Consider the following 20,839-nt stretch of genomic DNA (forward strand, 5'->3'; position numbering starts at 1 on the left):
TGTAGCTCTGGCTGGCCTTGAACTCTAGATCCCCCTGCCTCTATTCCTAAACACTGAAATTACAGGTGTGTGCTACCACACCTGGGTCCCAGGTTTCTTGTCTAAGGAGTTCAGAATTCTAGGAGGGGAGAAATAGGGTGAAGGTGGAAGGACAGAGGCCCTCTTTACCTCCCTCATCTCTCCCCTCAACTTCAGCCTGTCCTTTGTCCTGAGCCAGAAAGTCCTTACATTTGACCCAGTAATGACAGTGGGAAGTCAAAAACATACTTCAAACCAGTCCTGTAACTGAAGCCAACCTGCCCCACCAAAGCATCAAAGAAACTGGGCTGTCACGCTAGGGTACGCACCCTCGGGGCTCTTCTTCAAGACTCCGTCCTTTCTGGACTTTAATCCACTGCTCCAGCTGCTGCATTGAGTTCGTTCTCTGAAGGACTCGATCAGCTTCTGTGGCCAGGGGTCCTGCATTTGGGTGACTCCCACCCCGGACATCTGCCAAGCTGACGTTCACTGCTTTGCCATCTGAACTATTCACATTGATGGGTCTATAGTGCACGTTCTGAGGTGGGCAGGCTTGCCCACTGTCATATTCCGAGGGCAGAGAGTTCAACTTCACACTGTTAATTTTTGTTAATGGTCTCTCTTGGCCATCCTTCTGAAATCCATATTTCTCAGCTTCTAAGGCCCTTTTTTCCTCAATTTTGCTGATTTCCTTATTTTTCTGGTTGTTTTGGACCTCTGGTTTAATGAGAACTCTGTGGTTGGGGATGTTATTGGTTTCTTTAGTTGATGCACTTTCAGTTGTAATCTTGTCCACTCTGAAAGCAGAGGAGAAAACGGGAGTAAATAGACGGAACAGGTAATGTTACACCTCGGGCTCAGCCCAGGAAAACTTAACCTTCATGAGAACAAGCAAAGGAACTAACAGACTCAGAGAGCGTAAGCTGACACAGAATCTCAGAGTTGTGGCATTATCATGCAGGTAACTCCTTGAATGCAAGAAAAAAATCGTGAGGCAAAAGCTACTGAGGCAAGCGCCATGTGCTTCTGCCTGCCAACATCTGGAAGCACAGCAAATAATATTTCTCACCATTACCGGGGTCGGTCAATTGAAATAACAAATGGCTCTCAGTCACGAAGGCCAGCTCATCATGAGACAACCTTGAGTCTGGCTGTGGAAGCTGTTGCAACAGGAAATCATAGTCTGATGCCATCAAACAGCACAACTGTATGACTAACTCTTGTTTGTACATAAGAGGACCTGTGTGCGGCTTTATTTTCTGGAAAGAAGTTACTGAGTAGCCCAGATTGGCCTCAATCTTAAAATGATCCTCAAGTGCCATGGCTGCTGGCATCACAGGTGTCACACCCCATACCCAGACAGCAAGGGTTAGGAGCCATCAGTCAAGTTGCTGATGCTCAGTGGGCATCTTTTTTCTTAAATAAACAAACAAATAGCAGGATCTCACTGTGTAGGCCTGGCTGGGTAGAGTTCCCAGTGATCCACCTGCTTCTGCCTGGGATTAAGGTGTGTACCAGCATGCCCAGCTTCAGTGGGTATCTTTATTTCTTTGGGCAGGGTACAGCAGCTTACACTGCCTGTTTCCTCTTTGGTAAACTGAGACTTTCAGCAATGTCAGAGGACGGCTATGAGAACCCAACAGCTGGCAGGGCCCTACCGCCGTTGCTGTTCTAGCTTATCGAGCAGGAAGCTGCCAAGATCACCTCATTCAGCAAGAACTCACAGAATTGGCCTGCCTCCTGCATTTCAGCACACCTGGTGCTACTGTGAGGTCCCAATGGTGGTACTGTTGCTAACTTCTGGGATGTGTGGAAAACATACATAGTCACACGTATGTACCTACGTTCAACTCTTAGTGAAGAAACAGATTGTACGGACATTCTGGCAAGGGGCTCTAGCAAGAGTGAAGTCACACACTGAACACATACAAGTCACATATGAACCACTGCTTCCAAATCAGACCTAGCAGCAGTCACAAGGCAGCCTACAAAGATAGGCTGTGGGGCTTCTTCCCTTCAAAGAGTAAACCACTAAGAAATTGACAGCAAACATTTACTGACGTCTACAGGGAGAGGTTGTTTAACAATGAACGCTGAGTATCTTAAAAAATGTAAAACGAAGTCCAGTCAACTGCAGCTACTGTTTTAGGCTAGAATTGTAGTATTTTCCCCAAAGGTTTATCACTGGAGAGAAGTAAGGCTGTATGATGCTTCCTTAAATGGAACAAAACTGACTCAAAAAACTATGAGAACATAAACCAGGAGAAATGTCCCTGACTTAAGAAAGTGGTACGTAAGCCAGAACATCAAAGACATAGGAAACCTCTCTGGCCATTAAGACAAAGGGTACTACTATAGGGGTTCTTCCAAACCAAGAAACAGAGCTGCTATCTGAAGACAGGCGTGGGAATACACACCTCAACCCCAGTGCAGTCAGGAGGACCGCAGCTTAAGGTCATTCTTTTCTACGCTGAGTTTGAGGTCAGCCTGGGCTACATGAGACAGTGACTCAAAACATTAAAACTAAGGAAAAAGGAAAGAAAGGAAGAAAAAGAGAAAGGAAGAGAGAAATGCATTATGATCCAGCCATCCTGCTCCTGGGAACCCATCCAGTCAGTCTGGTGAGGAGATTCCTGCACTTACATGCTGTAATACAGCACAACAATCTTCACAAAAGTCAAGAAATATAATGTATATATCAATGGATGGATACAGAATTTCTAACATTAACACACACACAAAATGTGGCCATATGAATATCCCAGAGTTCATTATGTTAGTGAAATATGCCTGATCCAGATAGATAAAGATCATAGCCTCACATTTACACTCAGAATCTAGAAATATTGACCTCAAAAAAAAAAAAACAAAAAACAAAAAAACAAAAACAGAAAAGTAGTTCCACAGCCAGGGAGGAGGGGCAGGGAAGGGGTAGGCGGAGAGAGAGGATTAGATAGCAGAATAGGAGGAGACATTTCTCTATCTTAACAGCATTATAAGGCAACTATGGTTGGTAATGATTTTTCAAAATAACTAGTATGGATTTTTTAGTGCCCTAGCAAAAGGAAATGATCCATGTGAGATGACATCTGTGCTAACTACCCCAGTCTGATACTGCAGTGTATACATGGGAAATGTCCCGTGTATAATTACTATACTATAGCAACATGTGCAATTACTGTATGTCAACTGACAATAAAAATACAGGGCTGGAGGTATAGTTTAGTGACAGAGATGGTGTGCTTGCCTGGCATGAGAGAGACCAGGGGCTGGATGCCTAGCATACACACACAAAGTAAAAACACTGAGGGGGCTGGAAGGAGATGGCTCAGTGTTAAGAGCACTTGTGGCTCTTCCCAAGGACCCAGATTCAATGCCCCGCACCAACGTGGAAGCTCCCAACTGCCTGATTCTGGTTCCAGGGGTCTGATGCCCTCCTTGTGGACTCTGTGGGCACCAGGCACATTTGGAGTACACAAACTCAGTGTGTTTCTTTTACCTTTTTGAAAAGATTATGAGTGTTTTGCCTGCAAGCCTTACAAGCATGCTGCAGTTCTAAGTTGTTTCGGAAGCTGGTGTCATGAGGGCGCATGGCCCACTGGACCCCATCTTTTCTGTATGTGTTTGTCTTTTCTTCATTTCCTAGTCACCCCAGTCAGGTTGTTAGACCCAAGCCTTGCAGGGCTCAGTAGTGGATGTTTGGGGCTGGGGATGTAGCTTAGTGGTCGAGTACTCACCTAACATACAAGGACTTAGGTTTGGTATCCAGCACCACAACTCTGCCTTCCCCCACCGGGCTGTTTTATCTCTTAGCTGATATGCTCTGGTTGTTTTAAGTATTGGAGTCACAAAGCAAAGAAACCCCATTACTTTTACTTCAATCAAACAAAACATCTCACTGGATTTATGAAATTAAATATCAAAGTAAGATGCTTTCAATCTTGAATGTCTAAACATAATGGAGCCAACAGCTCAGAGTAGAAGAGGGTGTGTTACACTGTGGTGTGACAGTGACTGACAGTGACTGACACCTCCCGGCGGGGCTCAGAGGAGGTGTCCAGCTGGCTAAGGGACAAACCACAGTAACAAAACTGCCTGCAAACCCATTATGGGGTCACGAATAAGTGACTCATCCATATCTTCTCCTTGCCTTTGGAGGCCAGGACAGGGCAGGAGATCCCTGAAACTCGAATCACAGATGACTGTGAGCCTCCCTCTGTGTGGCTACTGGAAATCAAGCCTGAGTTCCCCGAAAAAGTAGTTAGTACTGCTCTTAATAAGCCATCTCTCACACCCTCTAGGTGCTGGGATTGCAGGGGTGCACCACCACGCTTGGCTCCCCTCTAGGTGCTGGGATTGCAGGGGTGCACCACCACGCTTGGTTCCAGTTGTTAGACTAGTAAATTCAACAACAAAAAATGGAAGTTGAAACTGCAAAAAGTATAACATAGAGTATAGAAACTACTTGAAAATAAAATACTCTAATTTCTATATTTTAAAAAATTCCTAGAAGCTTTACTTAGAGATAAATTTGCATATTTTCAATTTTCTTTCTAAGTACAAGGTGAAAGAGAAACAAGATTAAAATCGATTCTCTGTTTTTTTCTCTCAATGTAGTATGGTAAGTGGGTGTGCATGTTGTATGTGGATACGGTGACTTCTCATTCTATTTATTATAATTATGATTAGTATTTTTCTTTCTTTCTTTCTTTTTTTTTTTTTTTTTTGAGACAGGGTTCTCGGTGTAGCCCTGGCTGTCCTGGAAGTCACTCTGTAGACCAGGCTGGCCTCAAAATCGAGATCTGCCCATCTCTGCCTTGAAAGTGCTGGGATTAAAGGCATGTTCCACCACGAAGCCATTTTTCTTTCTTTCTTTCTTTTTTTTTTTTTTTTTTGAGACAGGGTTCTCGGTGTAGCCCTGGCTGTCCTGGAAGTCACTCTGTAGACCAGGCTGGCCTCAAAATCGAGATCTGCCCATCTCTGCCTTGAAAGTGCTGGGATTAAAGGCATGTTCCACCACGAACCCACTATTTATTATTTGTGTGTGTGGGGGGGGCATACATTCACGGTGTGCATATGGCGGGCAGAGGACAATACTGTAGAGTCATTTCCTTTGCCTGTGGGTTCAAGACTGAACTCAGGCCATCAGGCGTTGGAGACAAACACTTTTACCCACACAGAACACTCACTGGTCCTGGCCCTGAAACATCCTGCCTCCACCACCCTAGTGCTGGGATGCCAAGGACTAGGACTGTGGCTTTGGTACAGCACTTGCCTAGCATACACAAGGCACAGGCTCTGGGTCTGACCCTTAGCACAGCCACCATCACCAGCAAACCCAGAACCTGTTCCTTTCCATACTTGGGTACCTGAGTGAGGGTTTGGGTTTTAAAAACAATAGTACAAATAAGAGTCGGGCTTGGTGGCAGAAGACTTTTATGCTGGCACTTGGGAGATTGAGGCAGGGGAATCTTTATCTTTTTGAGTTTGAGGTCAGCTTGGTCTGCATAAAGAATTCCAGGACTTGAGGAGCTACGTGGAAAAAAAAAGTACAAATATCTAATAAAGCCTCAATTCAGTCTTTCAGACAACATGCCAAAAGACTACTAAAATGCACACTGAAGTAGTATGCATCATGGGGCTTGGTCTCTAAGTGGGAGACAGACAGACAGACACACACACACACATCCCTTTAAATGTACGCACTAGCAGTTTTCTTATATAAGATGCGAACTTAAGTATCATTGACTGGAAACTTTAACTAAACTATAAACCTTAAAATAATAGCAAGTTTTAAGGAGCGTATTCCCCAACAATTGGCAGGCAGAGGCAGGTAGATCTGTGAGTTCAAGGCCAGTCTGATTCACAAATCAAGTTCCAGAACAGCTAGGACTACATAGAAAAAACCCTGTGTCCGGGGGAAAAAGAAAGAAAAGCCTATCCATTCAACCTCTATTTTTGCAGTTTGAGACACAAATTTTCTTTGATTAGGTCTGCTTCTTTTTGAAACAGGGTTTTGTGATGCAGCCCTGGCTGGCTTTGAGCTTGAGACTCTTACGCCTATGAATGCCTGGATTATAAGTGTGTGCCATGGGCCAGTGACAACTCAGTGGGTGGATGCTAAGTGTGGTCACTGGGACCCATGCACCGAAAGGAAGAGCAGCGACTCCTGAAGCTGTCCTCTTGCCTCCACAAGAACACTGTAGCGCATGCATGTGCACATACATGTGCGTGCCACCATGTCTGGTAGGCTGATTCTCAGTATAACAGGTAACATTAATATGACCCATTATCTTCAAGCAAACAAGTCTAGGATCAGTTTTAGCCAGGAATCTGAGCACTACAGTTTTAAAGGAAAGGCTCAACTCATCAAGTAGTAGACATATTTAGAAATAATTTAAATGTTCTATGAACTATTTTCTGGAGTTTAATAAAATAATCAGAATTAGCCAGAAAATAGTAAAAAAATAAAGCTTATCAGAATTTTTTATTGTTATTTATTTCCCAAATACCAATACAAGATAAGAACACAATAAAATTAACTGCATGAAATTAACGTCTATAATTTAGGCTCTTAAAAAAAAATTCTCCCATGAAGCGCACAAATCTGTATAGCTTTAAGGTAATAAGAAGATGTACTCACCGGAAATTAAAGGTAATTCTGTAAGAAGAAAGAACATTCAGGTTGAATGTTAGGATTCTAGAGTAACCCATGCACACTGACAGATGAAAATGAGGCAAGAAAAAAGGCGAAATAAAAGTGCAGGTGGGGTCTTCACTGACAAAGGCCGTGAAAGAGGCCAAGAGAAACCCATGCACTGTGACAATGGCATTGGCAGGGAGGACTACCATGGGGGCTGGGCCGTTGCAGCTTCCCTGCAAAGCTGTACCTTTTCACAGGCTCTGTCTGCACCAGGGCAGCATCTAACATGGCCTTCATCCACAGCTCCATCTCCTTCCCTGTGTCAGTGCAGAAATAATAGGTCCGCATGTTCGGATGGGCTGCCTGAGTGGAAACGACACCAGCACTTGATCATGACACGCAATTCTGAAAAAGAGGAAAAAGCGGCTCTGTAGCTATCATTACTACGGAATTTCAGAGAAAGTAGACTTGTCTTCTACATAAGACACAGACATGACTTAAGAGAGAACATACATACTGACCCCAGCAGCTACATTAATTATCCTTTGAATGTTTCTTCAATTGCCTATACCTCAAAGCTACAAAAACACGTGTTCTAGGAAGTATGTTCAAAATACACCTGTGGGGTCTGTCCCACTCACTCAACTCCAACCATTTTAATTCGGTGCAGCCAATATCTTCCCATTCAGGGATAATATTTCTAGCCAGGCATGACATTTGAGAGGCTGAGCGTGACTCTTAGGCCAGCCTGGTCACATGGTGAGTTCTAGGACAGAATGGAAACCCAGTCTCAAAAAACAAAATAAAATAACACAAAGGTGAGGTGTGCTTTAGAGAGTGAGCAGCAACAAAACGGGAAAGCCCATGCAAGCATTCTTGCTGCTCGGTAGCAATGTCTTTACTCTGTAAAAGCAATGCTGTTTGCGCCTTTTAGAGATGGTGTATGAACATGTGTGCATAAATGACTCCAATGGCATTTCCTTCTAGGTTTTCTTTCCAGGTTTTCAAGTTACAAAACTGCAAACACCTGCAGTTTGAGAGGAGGAAAACCCCCACTGGGGTCTTTGTCTATGGTGCACCTTTATCAGAAAACCGGGAGGAAAACAGCGTAAGGACACTGGCAAGATCACTACTGTGGGAGGTCACTGCACAGACACGGCAAAATACAGCAGACAAGCGTGGGATGAGCAAACAGTCGCAAGTTCCACTTAGAAACCCTCTGGTTACTTCTCATTAGACACCTGAAGACTTGGTCGAATGAATAAAGGTCGGTTAAGCAGCTGATTGCTAAGTAGTAAACTAGGCCTCTACATCTAGAATCACACCCTTCCCGTCAACGTCTTGTATCTACTTTCTCCCCTAGAGCAAACCGGCTTAACATCTTTAGAATACTTACAATACACATATAGCCAATAAGCAGCGGCCACTGCAATGTCCTAACTAACAGATCTCCACGGTGAGGTCAGAGGTAACTGCTGAAGTAGCCCAAGACACAGTTCAAGTGCTCTGGTGCCGAAACAATCAGCAGTCACTGGACTCTCGGGAGTGGGTTTTGGTAACACTGCCCATATCTGTGATCAGTGGAGGAAACTGGGCCGGTGGTGGGAAGATCCTGTCCCCACCCTGAGACAACAGAAGCCAGACCATGCATGCACACAGCCACCCCACCATGCACTAGTTCAGAAACCGGGGAGTTCCTACTTACCATGCCGATAAGAGCAGACTCAAAGTCAACAAATGCGGTCATATAGTAGCTCAAAATTTACGGGAAACACCACAAAAGAGAAGTTAAAAGAATAATTACTATTGTTACAGGCAAAAGAAAACCAAAACTAAACTAATAGTTATAGAGAAACTATACCAGACCCACAGAAGTTGTGGCCACTTCTGTGCTACTTTAACTTTGTAGATTTTTAAAAAACATTCTTTAACTGATTTTTATTACTATTACTTTTTAAGTTCTTATGTGGTACTGTTTTGCTTGTGTCCATGTCTGTATGTTACATGCAAGCAGTATTCTCAGAGGCCAGAAGAGGGCATTGGATCCCCTGCACTGAAGAAACAGATCTTGTGATCTGCCATGTGGGTGCTAGGAACCACACCCAAGTCCTGTGTGCGTTCAACTGCGGAGCCTTTTCTCTAGCCCTGCAGAATGCTTTTCTTTGTGGCTGTGAACCTAGCCTTTAACAGCTGAGACATCTCTCTAGCCTGCCTTTTCTTTTCATACTGCAGTTTTGTTTTTTTTTTTTTTTTTTTTAAGGAATTTAAGAGTATAGATAAAATTTCCCTCAAAGAGAAAAAATTTCAATAAACATTTACTTAATTTATTAGCAGATAAAAAATTTAAGCTTATGGCCAAGTCAGTGTGAGCACTGCAGTTCTAGACATGTAATTACAAAGGTCTTATTTGAAGTCACTGCATTCGGTGCTTTTGAGATGCTGGAAACTGAACTAGGGCCTTATGCACAGGAGACGCTTTGCCACTGAGGTACACTTCCAGGTCCCGATTTTATTCAATTGCTCCTCATGCCACCATGCTCTATACACTAGCTTGCTGTGCTAGTTGACTCACACTTGAGGCTACTCCCTTGCACTCGGGCCTTGCTCTAGCATCACCTTCTCACCCTGCTTAAGCCTTCCTCTGCTTTTAGCTTCACAGTTAATAACACTAATGAAATATATGAATTAGCAAAAATTACACACCAGTGCATTCTTAAGTATTCTTTTAAATGAAGTTTAAAATTATATGCATTTTGGAAAGACACAAGCATTTTCATTGATAGTGTATTTTGTCATTTGTAGCTTTATTCTTTTTTAAAAAAGATTTATTTTCTTATTTATTATGTATACAGTGTTCTGTCTGCATGTGTGCCTGCACGCCAAAAGAGGGCACCAGATCATACTATAGATGGTTTTGGTCACCATGCAGTTGCTGGGAATTGAAATCAGGACCTCTAGAACAGTTGCCTATGCTCTTAACCTCTGAGCAATCAATCTGTCTAGCCCCTGCACCTTTACTCTCAAAACAAAATTTCCACATTAAAATTTGTCACGATTATTAAAAGTATATATAACCAGGGAAAAATAAAACAAACCTCAAACCCAAGATGGGTCACCTCTGAAATTTATTTTAACCATAACCTTAAAGCAAAGAATGTGTTTTTTGTAAAACAGAAGTTCGCCACTAAAGCAGCATTAAGGTGTGCTTTCACAGCAGCAGTAGCACAAGATGAGTGGGTGAGTGATGGCTTCCGCGGGGGCGATGAGCATTATGCACTTGAGATCGTCTTTGAGACTCATATACAAATCTGTAAATATGTCATGAAGAGACCCTTCTCCAATGCTCTTCCCATATAGTCCATCTGACAAAATTCAAATAGTAACTGAGAGAACAATGCCCACTAGTCTATCTAGCCACAGTCCTCCATCGTGTTTCCTCTGTCATGCTTGTTCTGTAGAGAAAATTTGAAAACACAGCCTGGACTATGTTAGCACGCGCTTCCTACAATAACAGTATTCACTGGCATGGCTGTACCATCACTAACCAATGAGCTTTTTAAATTTTTTTTTATTTTATGTGCATAAGCATTTTGCCTGCATGTCTGTCTATGCCAGAAAAGGGTATTGAGTCCCTTGGGACTGGAGTTACAGATAATTGTGAGCCACCACCAATAAACTTTAAATGTAAACCTTACTACCAGGAAGATCTTCCTTTACAATAGTTTATGGCTCAGCATCTGTTTTAATTTTCCCTATTTTTAATTTCTTTCTTTCCTTCTTTCTTTCTTTTTGTTATGAGCCTAGCCTTTAACAGCTGAGCCATCTCTCCAGCCCCAGCAACTATTTGCTAGTTTCACAGGGTAACACACCACGCTCCTTTCCTTACCTTAAATGCATACTTGCGATTGATGTGGTCCTCAGAGGTAAGCATGGCTATCTGAAAACTAGGCAGCAGGATGCTTCCCAGAATCCCCTCTTCCTTCTCATCTAAACACAAGTTAAGTGTTTCATTAGAATTTTTGTTCTTTGGGAATTTCGCCACTCACCCTGTATCCTCACACATATCCCCTCCCTCCCCCCCAGCTCTAGTAGTTCATGTTGTTTCCCATCCTCCCTGGACTGGCACTCAGAGGTGGAAACATGTACAAAGATATGTTAAAAGATATGTTGACATGAAAAAGTATTTCCAATATGAGATAGAAGTTGCATAAATTAAAAGCTATGGAGCTTCAGGATTGACTTTACTAATAGCTAAGACATACAGTGAAGCTGGTGTATTGAGCAGCAGATCTATAAAGCAAGCACATAAACCACACTGAGGAAACGACTGAACATTCATCTCCCACAAAGAGCTTGTTGTTTGGAGATGTCTGAGAAACCTGATACATTGTCACTGTTATGGATCCACCAGACAAGTTCATGAAGCCATGCATCTAGCTGATAAACTCATGTGTAGGTGCACTTTTCTGTCACACCAGATGCTTCCCAAACAACCACAGAGAGACTTATTATTAATTATAAATAATGAGCTGATAGCTCAGGCTTGTCTCCAGCAAGCTCTATACAACTTAAATCAACCCATTTCTACTAACCTATGTGCTGTCTCAAGGCTCATTTACCTCATCTGTGAACTTCCCAGGTTGCTTCTTCTGAGTCTGCCTTACAACCTCTCCAACTCCACCCTTCTTCTTCCCATCATTCTCTCTGCCCCCAAATCCTATCTAGTTACAGGCCAATCAGCGTTTTATTAACAATAAGAGCAACACCTATTTACAGTGTACAGAGATTGTTCCACAGCATTTCCCTCTTTTTGTCTACTTAAAAAGGAAGGTTTTAACCTTAACATAGTAAAATTATATATACACACACACCAAAGACAGTTATCAAGTAAGAATTAGTTACAATATCCAGTCCATTTGTATATGGCAAAATAAGAGAAAATATTCTACTTTTCATCTTATCTTGAACTTGTCTTGTTTAAAAAAAAAAAGGTATTGCCTTGTGGCAGAGTGTAGATAAAAAATATGGATTAATTTAAGTTATAAGAGCTAGCTAAACACAAGCCTGAGCCATTGGCTGAGCATTTATAATCAATAATAAGTCTAAAAAGGATAGATTATTGAATCTACTTTAATCTAAAAAACAACTGCTAATCTCAAAATGTTTTACATTAGTATGAATTTTGGTTAATTAATACAAATTTAAAGTTATTTTTGCTACATTATATGTATGTTTCTACTCTTGTTTGGGGTATTGTGTTTATGCAACTCATTTAAAAATGTAATGCATAATTTAAAAACAGTAATCAAATCTATAGTTATCAATATAATCAAGCTTGTAGTCATATTAGGTATGTTTTCAAGACTAAACATATATTTAGATAGATATATATGGTCTTCAAACACTTCAAAGACCTACAAAATATGGAATTTAAAGTATTTAATAACCTAAAGTTTTTCATGACAGTGAGACATGTCTGTTCCTGACAGCACCAGTCTGCTTCAAAAAATGATGGGCATGAAGAACCTCTGTATGGAGTTTGCTTTCTTCATGGCAAAAGCTAATCATTTGGGCAAAGAAACTGTTCTTGCCCTGATTGTTGACAGTTACTGTTCAAACTGAACCAGAAGAATGTTTTTTGTTTTTGTTTTTTTTTTTTAAAGTGGCTGCCAAACTTTGCCAAGACAAGGTAGGATAATCCTTCAAAATTCCCTGCTTCTCACATACGTCTGTCAGATATACTACGCCTGTAGGCAAAAGACAGATGTCCCAACATAACAAAAGAACTGTTTTGATGACTGTTCAGGTAGCCAGATGTCACTATTGCTACATAACGTTACACCCTTCTGTTTTTTTTTTTTAAGTTTAAGACTAAATAATTAGACTTATTGTTTTCCTTAGTTATAATAAAAGGCAAATTAGATGTAAAACTTTATACTCACAAAGATAAGAAAGCTGACTGGCCTATAGCTAGGAAGAATATCATTAGGAGCTGAATTAGACTAAGGGAATGCTGGGAAGGAGGAGAAGGAGTTGCCAGCCAGAATCAGAAGCAGCAAACTCTCAGATGCCTCTACAGATCTGAGAGTATGGCAATTAACAAAAGAGCTTCTAACACAGAGACATGCCAGCTTCCACAGCACCCAATAGCTGCTCCAAGAAGATGCATGGTTTCAAAAGACCTTCCTCCTCCAGGCTTTGCCTTTGGGTTTGGCAAAGCTACCCACGGCCTTCCACCTCTTCAACTTCCTAGATGTTTCACTCAGGGAATCCATCTTCTCATCCTGCCAAGACAGGGAGACTAAATCTTCCCCCGACATGAAAAATCTTTGGACCCTCTTATACTCAACAGCTAATGGCAAGCACTGCTTCTAAGACTGGTGTTCTCCAAGGACAAGGAGGAATTGCCTGCATAGCTAAAAAGCTACCTCATATCTGCTCATTTATCCCTCCCAGATCTGTCTAATGGCATTTGATAACTAAACGTACTGGCAGCTCATTATTTTATTTGTTAAGCTTCCTGCTAAAATACAGACAAGTGTGCCTCTTTAGCAGGCTTCAAAGTCCAGGATTTAACAGGTTTCATGAGTATCCTAAAAGTAATAGTCTTTTGCTATGACAGATACTTACAGGTTCCTGAAAAAAAGTTCTATTTTTGCATCAAAAATCAGGTCTGGCAACAAAAAAAAAAAAAAAAAAAAGAGTCTCCAGAGCCTATTTTAACCCCAACCAGTTTCAAGCACATTTTCTGGTCATTTCTGCTGTCTGGGCCAAGACAAAACTCTCCAGACAATGCCAACACCTGCACCAGTTCCTGGGACTTCATCATTGGTACCAACTCTCCTGGATCAAGGACACCTGCCAACTAAAATCTGGTTGTATCTGATACACCTGAGCCTCACCTATACAACCAGAGCACTTCTGACAGTTAATGACTTCCCATGGCTAGCCCCATTTATAGGGCCAATAATAACAATATTTTTTCTCCTAGCCACCTGCCTTCTCATCACCCTCAAAAAGCAGCTGCCTGAGGACTCCAGGCTGACAGTAAACTGGATGCCACTCCAGCCACAACTCTCGCCTAACGTGAGCTCACCAACTCCCAGCTCTCCCCTCCCCCATGTCGCCCCATGCCCACAGGAAATAGCCGGACTTGAGCCAATGGCCCTTTATCCAAAAAGGCCTAAAATGTTGGTCCTAAGCATCACCTCAGCTCTGTTACCCTTATACAAAGAGTCTGGAATGTAATACCAGGCTGGGAAGCCTCCTCCCTCTGGAAAACCTGCCAAGCACTGACCCCTCCCCCTAGGGAGGGTCAGGACCACTCCCATAGGCTATTTAGGCTGCCATTCAGAAAGGGAACACCAGATTCAGTCTAATCTGGTCTAATTGGAATATTCTGCGTTGGCAGAGAGACTCTTAGAAATATTCCTAACAGGTAGCACGAGCCTGCCCACATCCTAGCTATTTGGGAGGTGGAGCTGGATGGGTTGCTTGAACTCAGGAATTTGAGGTAACACTGTGAGAAAAAAAAAATACACTATGAGAGCTTGTTTTCATAATTTCCTAATGAGAAAAACCAGAAGGAATCTTTCATATCCATCAAGGAGAATGAAGGGGTGCATTTTCCCAGTAACCCCTGCAGGTTTTCAGTGCCAATACTAAGAGTCTGCTTTGTGTCTTTCATATAACCTTTTCCATGTTGGAAGAAAATGATCATTGATTTTTCAGCACTCTGGCTGAGGAAGGAAGTTCAAGTTCAAGGGTAGCTTGGACTAAGCTAGACTGACTGTCTCAAAAGAACAAAAACAAGCAACCCAAATAGATGCATAAATGTACACACACATTTATATCAATAATGCATTTTTTTTCATTTTCCAACCAATTATAATAATTCCTGACATTACACTCACTTGGATAAAATCACAGCTATGGGCAGTCTATAAATCCACAGCCAGAGCTCACAAAATTAACATATATAAAAGCCTTAGCTGGCAGTGATGGTCATGTCTATAATCCCAGAAGCTAGGAGGCTGAAGCAAGTTCACTGGTTCCAGGCTAGCTCCGGTACAGTGTCATATGCCAGCTCCAAAACCAAGTACCCAACCAAGGACTTTATCTCTAGGTGCCATATTCAAAGACAGAGTGGCAGACTATTCTTAAGCTCTTCGCAGAAAACAAAATCAGAATACAGGAAGTAGACCAAAATCACAGCAACCTTCAAGCCAGGTGTGGTGGCACACACCAGTAATGGCAGCACTCAAGAGGCAGAGGCAGATGGAGCTCTGTGATCTCAAGGCTAGGCTGGTTTACACTGTGAGCTCCAGCCAGGGCCACACTGTGAGACCCTGTTTCCACTCTGCTTCCAGCCCTGCTCTGCCTTCTGCCATACTCTAGGGACTCTGAACCTTGGCTTGGTGAAGAAAGGTTTTCTCGACATCATCTGTAAACAGCAACAGTATTCCTGTCTTTTAGGACACAGCTACTGCTTAGTACACACTGCAGTCATGGACTAAGATACTCAGCAGCTGATGAACTCACCTCTGTAATAAAACAGGCAAAGGTCAGAAAGCACAAACCAGCGTTTCTTCCACAGCTTCATGCCGGTACTGTCCTGCATTAAACAGCAGATTGAAGATACTTCTGATATACATTTTGATATGCATGTAACACAACCTAATTAAAAGGCCTATCAAAAAGTTCTGATCTGTTTGTTACTTGCATAGCCAGGTAACTCTAGCATGTTTCAAAAGGCCAGAAAAAATATTTCTACCACGAGAAAGGATGGATATTTGAGAATGCCGGCATGCTACCCTTGATTTGATCACAATACTTATATGTATGAAAGTCACATGGTCCTTCATAAATAAATACAATTTTTATATTCTTACTAAGGAAAAATTTTCAGGGACTTGTATTATGTTAATTAAGATGGTCGTAAGCTGACTATTCTCTGAAGAGTGGTGCTGACATATAAAAAGTAGGCCGACGCCACCTGAAACTCACTCTTCTGAACACGTGAGCTCGTGAGGAGAGAATGGGGGCATGAAATGGTGTACAGACTCACTCTGCTAACCACGTTTAATAAACATGTTAATCACCAACAAGAAGCAAAACATGTGCATTGAAATTATTTGAAGGGTAAGATGATTAAAATGAACAAGAATGAAAAACCTTAGTAGATAAATTTAGTGAGTAAATATTCTTCCATCTGTGGTTAGGTTTTGCTTATCCTGCAAGAGACTGCGTCCCTTTAGCTAAAACTAAGTGATCTACTTCATAAAACTATCAGCTTCAAATGAGATCACACTCTTAATAATATATTTCTTGCTAATCTAACAGTGATCTTAAAATGATAGAGATAAAAATACAGGTAGAAAAAAAATCCTAAATGTAAAATGTTTATCTTTAAAATGGAGGAGGAACCAGAAGCCCAAGGGGAACATGCTTGTCCTTTGGATCTTTCTTCGGATCAGACAGGAGAGCCACAAAAATTTTAAGGTCACATATCCATTGCTAAACATTCACACCAGTAACACTGTGCCATAAGGTCCAACCGTGGGAATGAGAAGCAACATCTGCAGCTGTCTTACTGAGTGGCCATTGGCCACCAGTGGGTCTAACGGTGTCAAGCTACTTAAATATCTGCGGGTTATAGGGAGCAGGTAAGATGAACACAGAGTCCCTCTTACAATCTAGATATGCAGAGATGCTTGAGCATGGACTTCAGGATGGTTCTCGGGGAAGCAGCATCTCAGGAATACTGCACAGCAAATGTACTATGTGTTTGAATGAGTAAATGTTATTAGGGCCACCAGAAGTCAATCACTGACTATAAAGAAATGGATCTGCAAGATCACTAAGCCACTGGTGTAATTAAAAAAACTTTTCTTTGAGTTTGGAATTGAGCCCAATGTGGCCTTGAACTTGTTTGCCTTGCTGGTGCCTCCCGAATACTGGGATTACAGGCATGGGCAACGAGCCTGGTTTAAAGTGCTTTTAGATTCAGTGGCCATGGGGTACCCACACGTTTGCGGGACTCTAAGGAGACATTTAAACATCTATGAGATGTGCCAATGACCAGGTCAGGTAACTGGTATGACTGCCTGGGATAAGAGAGAGTGAAAGGCAGGTAGCAGATTGCATGCTGGGTGTCATCTCAGTTACTGGTAGTCACTGTCTGAAACCCACAGGAAACACAGCTTCAAAACAGTAAAAACGAATCCCTCATTTATAAAAATCCTTAGTCACCAGCTTCCCCGACAGTAGCGCTTTAACCCTATCCGAGAGGAGATAAGTACCTGCTTATACAGCCAGCCGCGCCTCACCACAGGGGCGTTAGGATTCCTTTTAATTGAATTGGACCTTTTTCCAAAATTATGAACCTTTTTGGAGGCCCGTGATGTCTAAACAGGAGAAAGCAGGGCAAAACATATAATATTAAGGGTTGCAGCTTTAAGATTTTCTCTACTTTTATAATTTTCATCTTTTTCCAGATTTCTCTGATAATTTGGAGGAAAAATTATAATTCTACTTTTGCAGGCTTATTTCAAGTATAAGAACGGTACACAGAGAAATGTAATTTCTAGGTTACGACATTAATTTTGCCCTTAAAAGTTTAGTTGATTCAAAATTTAATAATTTGAAATACTTCTTACTATACAGAAAGATGAATTTCAAAAAAGTTAAATCTGAAATACAGATGGTAAATTTATACTTACAAAAATAAAGAATATATAAAAGTTTAGTTGATTGAACAGAAGGCCCATTTTCTCATATAAACATCCACAATGTTTACAAAATTACCAAATATCTCCACTCAGTAGCTACAAGATATGCAGGCCTCTAAAATTTTGTTAATCTATATTTGAAGCTATTCTTTATGCCATTACTACTATTATAATTAGTACCATGCAATAATAAAAATGTAATTATCATTCTCTAATTCCAATTTTAAGTCTACAATGAGTAGTAGCAATAGCTACAAACGGATACTTCTAACAAATTAACACTAAGCAGATTCACTTACTCTGCCCACAGGGCTCATGGGATGCACAGCATAGTCTGAAGCCATTGTGTAATTGGAAGCTTCATTTATCATACTTATAGGTCGCTCCTTCTTTTCTTCAGATGTCATGGCCGCAACAGTCCTGAAAAGACACCCATGCTGCAGCCTGCTGTCCCTGTGAAGAGCGCCACAGCAAGGCCTCCCCAAGTTATAAAGGCGACTTGCTTTTCAACAGGAGTTACCGTAAAGTTATACTTCATGCTATTACCACTTTAAACCAATACTTCTACTTATAGCTCATAAGCATTAGTGCAGATAGTCTTGGTCATCCAAATTGAAAAATTAAAAAAAAAATCAATGCAAGGGTTTGAGCCACGTGATTGGCATGCACAAGGCTGTGGACTCAATTCCATGCATCTGCACGTGCACACACACAAATTACAATGTTAACTATTCTAATGTTATAAATAACTAATAGCTGAACAGTTTTATGGCATATAATGTAGGAAATGGTGGGAGTTGATAGAAAATGGTTAATTACTACAACCCTAGACTGTAGGTGAGAAAACAGCTCCACTCAGTCCAACAGACCAAGTTTGCAGATGTCTTTACCTGGCATCCTGAGCTCCAGAACTGAGAGCCAGAATTTGAGTTCTCAAGAAAGAGCTTCTAAAATTACATTCCTCAGGAAATGTTTCTCTGCGATAGTAAACAGCTTACACTGATATATCGGACTGCATATGTCCAGATAAAGAAAGCTGTTAACTGCGCTGGGTCATACGTGTGTCATACATGGGTCACAGCAATCCCACTCCAAGGACAGCATGCCATGACACTCTTCACTTACTGGTCGTTCACAACAAAGATACAGTTATCCTGGGATGGCTGTCCTGTGACTGGATGCTTGCAGGTCACTTTCCTTTCATTGTGGCTGAAAGAATAAAAGAAAAAATGAATTATGTGGGATACTTCTATAATCATAAACATTTCTCTAATAGTTTACAGTCAAGCACCTACATTAAAACTCTGACATTGAAGCCACTGAGCACACACAGCTCTTACTTACTCTCGGCTTGCTGCGGTGTGCTGCGGTGAGTGCAGAGCACAGACTCAGCACTACCAAGTCTGAGATCTCAATACTTCACGAACAAAGTGCTGCTGACCAGGGCAGCTACCATCGTATCTTATATTTCTCAGATGAGCCACAGACACAAAGAATGAGCATCTGACAGTCTCCTTTAATTCAGGCCCAAGTTTGGCGCATTTCAGAGAGGAAACACCGCAGGGGCATCAGTACACTATGCTCCCATAAAGCTAAGAATAAAGCGTATGTTTAAATCAACGTATTCTTTAACAGCCTCACATATGTATATATTACATTCTGGTCACATGCACCAGCGCCACCCTCTCTTACCCCCCCTTCTGTGTTAATATGCAGAATTCTTTAATGGGTGCCCACTTGGCCTTGTGAGAGATAGTTGGTATCCAGCTATGGCTCTTGAATATTGTCTTTGGTACAAAGCAGGGGTAACCGATCCAGATTGCAGAGGCAGAGAGACAAAGATTCCTCTCCTCGGTTCTACCAAATGTGTCTCCTGCTTCTCTGCAAACCACATGTTCACACTGTATTTGCCATTCTTTCCCACAGCTCACCAGGTTTGCTTTGGTCTTGATTTTACTTCCAAAGGCTCAAAATCAGACCAAGAATATCCCTGGTTCTACTGTAATGTGTCTGGCAATGTCGTCCAAGGAGCTTCATACGTTAGAGAATGAACTGAGTACAGCACAAATCTTGTGTTTGCTTACACATTTTGTTTCTAAATCTGTGGAAAAACACTATTCTTTTTTAATCTGTGGAAAACCCCTACGAATGCAGAAAACTGCATCTAGCAGACACAGCCACCAAAACTGATAAGACAAACATCTGCACACACGCAATACCCACCAGTTGCTTCTAGTTCATGGGGTATTTATGAAACACACCATACCTAATGATACAACTCCATGTTCCGTTCTAGACAATCACTCTAACACCTGCCAGTAACTCATATGCTGAAGCCCGCCCAACAATGCCCACTTCCTCAAGCAAACTGTATTCCCTTTCAAAGGCAAAACTATTATAGCAGCCTCTGCCTTTCCTAACTTAGAAGACTGGATTGTCAGCTCCATGAGATTTCACCCTTATTCCTGTGTCACTATTGCTTTTAACCCATTTTCTCCACAAACTCTGGACTTGTCACAGCCTGATTGTGTGTGTGTGTGTGTACATGTGCGCGTGCACGCATATGTGTGATGCTGTGCATGGCCATGTGTATACATGTAGGACTTCTAGCATCTTGCTCTATTGCTTTCGATTTTACTATGTAGACACAGTCTCTCTGAACCAGAAGCCTGCTCTTAGGCTGGGCTGGCTGCCCTGCAATCTCTTGGAATCTGTCTTTCTCTGATATGCCACACCCAGCATTTGTGTGTGCTATACTATGGGAACTCGGGTCCTCATGCACACAGGACAAATGCTCTCAGCACCCAGCCTTTTCCTCAGTCTCCATACATTTAGATTCTGGGCTGCTGCTGAAGCTCAGGAGTGGAATATATGCTTAGCATGCTCTAGGCTTTCTGCTTGAGCCAGAGGTACCACTCAAAAACAAAACTAAACTTGTCAAGAGATCTGGTACTCTCCATGAATGAAAAGAGAAAGTAGAAAAGATATATTTTTTTTAAATGTAAATTTGTGTCTCTAAGAGAAGTCTTGCAAAAGGGGATAAAACTCAGGTCTTGACTCACAATTGTGAAAGAAGGACACAGAACACTTCTGTGACAACCCCATGCCCCACCTCACTCTACCCATGACCCCCAAAAGTAACAGCCTAGACAGAAACTCTGAAATTTTGACAAAGATGCTGAAGTATAGTTTTCCAGTTGATAGTTTCTGATGAGGACTCAGTTTTCTTTAAGGGGCTGGCCACTGGGAGTTTGACCATGTTCCATTGAGTATATGGGCAACACAACTCTCTCCCTCCCACCCCCCCCCACTCTTTTGTTGGGGGAGGAGGGAAAGGCCTGGGAAGACTGGGAGTGGGGTGTGATCGGGGTGCATTATGTGAAATTACCAACCAACCAGCAAAAGCATTACGTTAAAAAAAAAAATTAAGACTTGGAAAAAAAAAAAA

The 20,839-nt window shown here is 41.8% G+C and overlaps 1 protein-coding gene across 14 annotated transcripts in view; it reads right to left on the bottom strand.

The window, feature by feature from the left end:
* Positions 1 to 20,839, bottom strand: part of Plekha5 (pleckstrin homology domain containing A5) — a 162,789-nt gene that overhangs the window by 49,303 nt on the left and 92,647 nt on the right. For 13 of the 14 annotated variants that reach the window (XM_050135174.1, XM_050135188.1, XM_050135177.1 and 10 more), the window contains 7 exons: positions 18,517 to 18,600; positions 17,691 to 17,811; positions 16,963 to 17,067; positions 15,203 to 15,275; positions 10,548 to 10,648; positions 6,909 to 7,024; positions 348 to 815 (listed from right to left, as the gene is read on the bottom strand). In XM_050135174.1, the coding sequence (XP_049991131.1) occupies positions 348 to 815; positions 6,909 to 7,024; positions 10,548 to 10,648; positions 15,203 to 15,275; positions 16,963 to 17,067; positions 17,691 to 17,811; positions 18,517 to 18,600 (1,068 nt within the window). Of the gene's footprint in view, positions 1 to 347; positions 816 to 6,908; positions 7,067 to 8,366; positions 10,520 to 10,547; positions 10,649 to 15,202; positions 15,276 to 16,962; positions 17,068 to 17,690; positions 17,812 to 18,516; positions 18,601 to 20,839 lie in introns of those variants that run through there. The other variant, XM_050135187.1, reaches the window with a different exon arrangement.

The sequence above is a fragment of the Alexandromys fortis genome, unplaced genomic scaffold (genome assembly GCF_014885135.2).
Source record: "Alexandromys fortis isolate MF-2015 unplaced genomic scaffold, M_Fortis_MF-2015_v1.1 scaffold_21, whole genome shotgun sequence".
Taxonomy (NCBI): domain Eukaryota; kingdom Metazoa; phylum Chordata; class Mammalia; order Rodentia; family Cricetidae; genus Alexandromys; species Alexandromys fortis.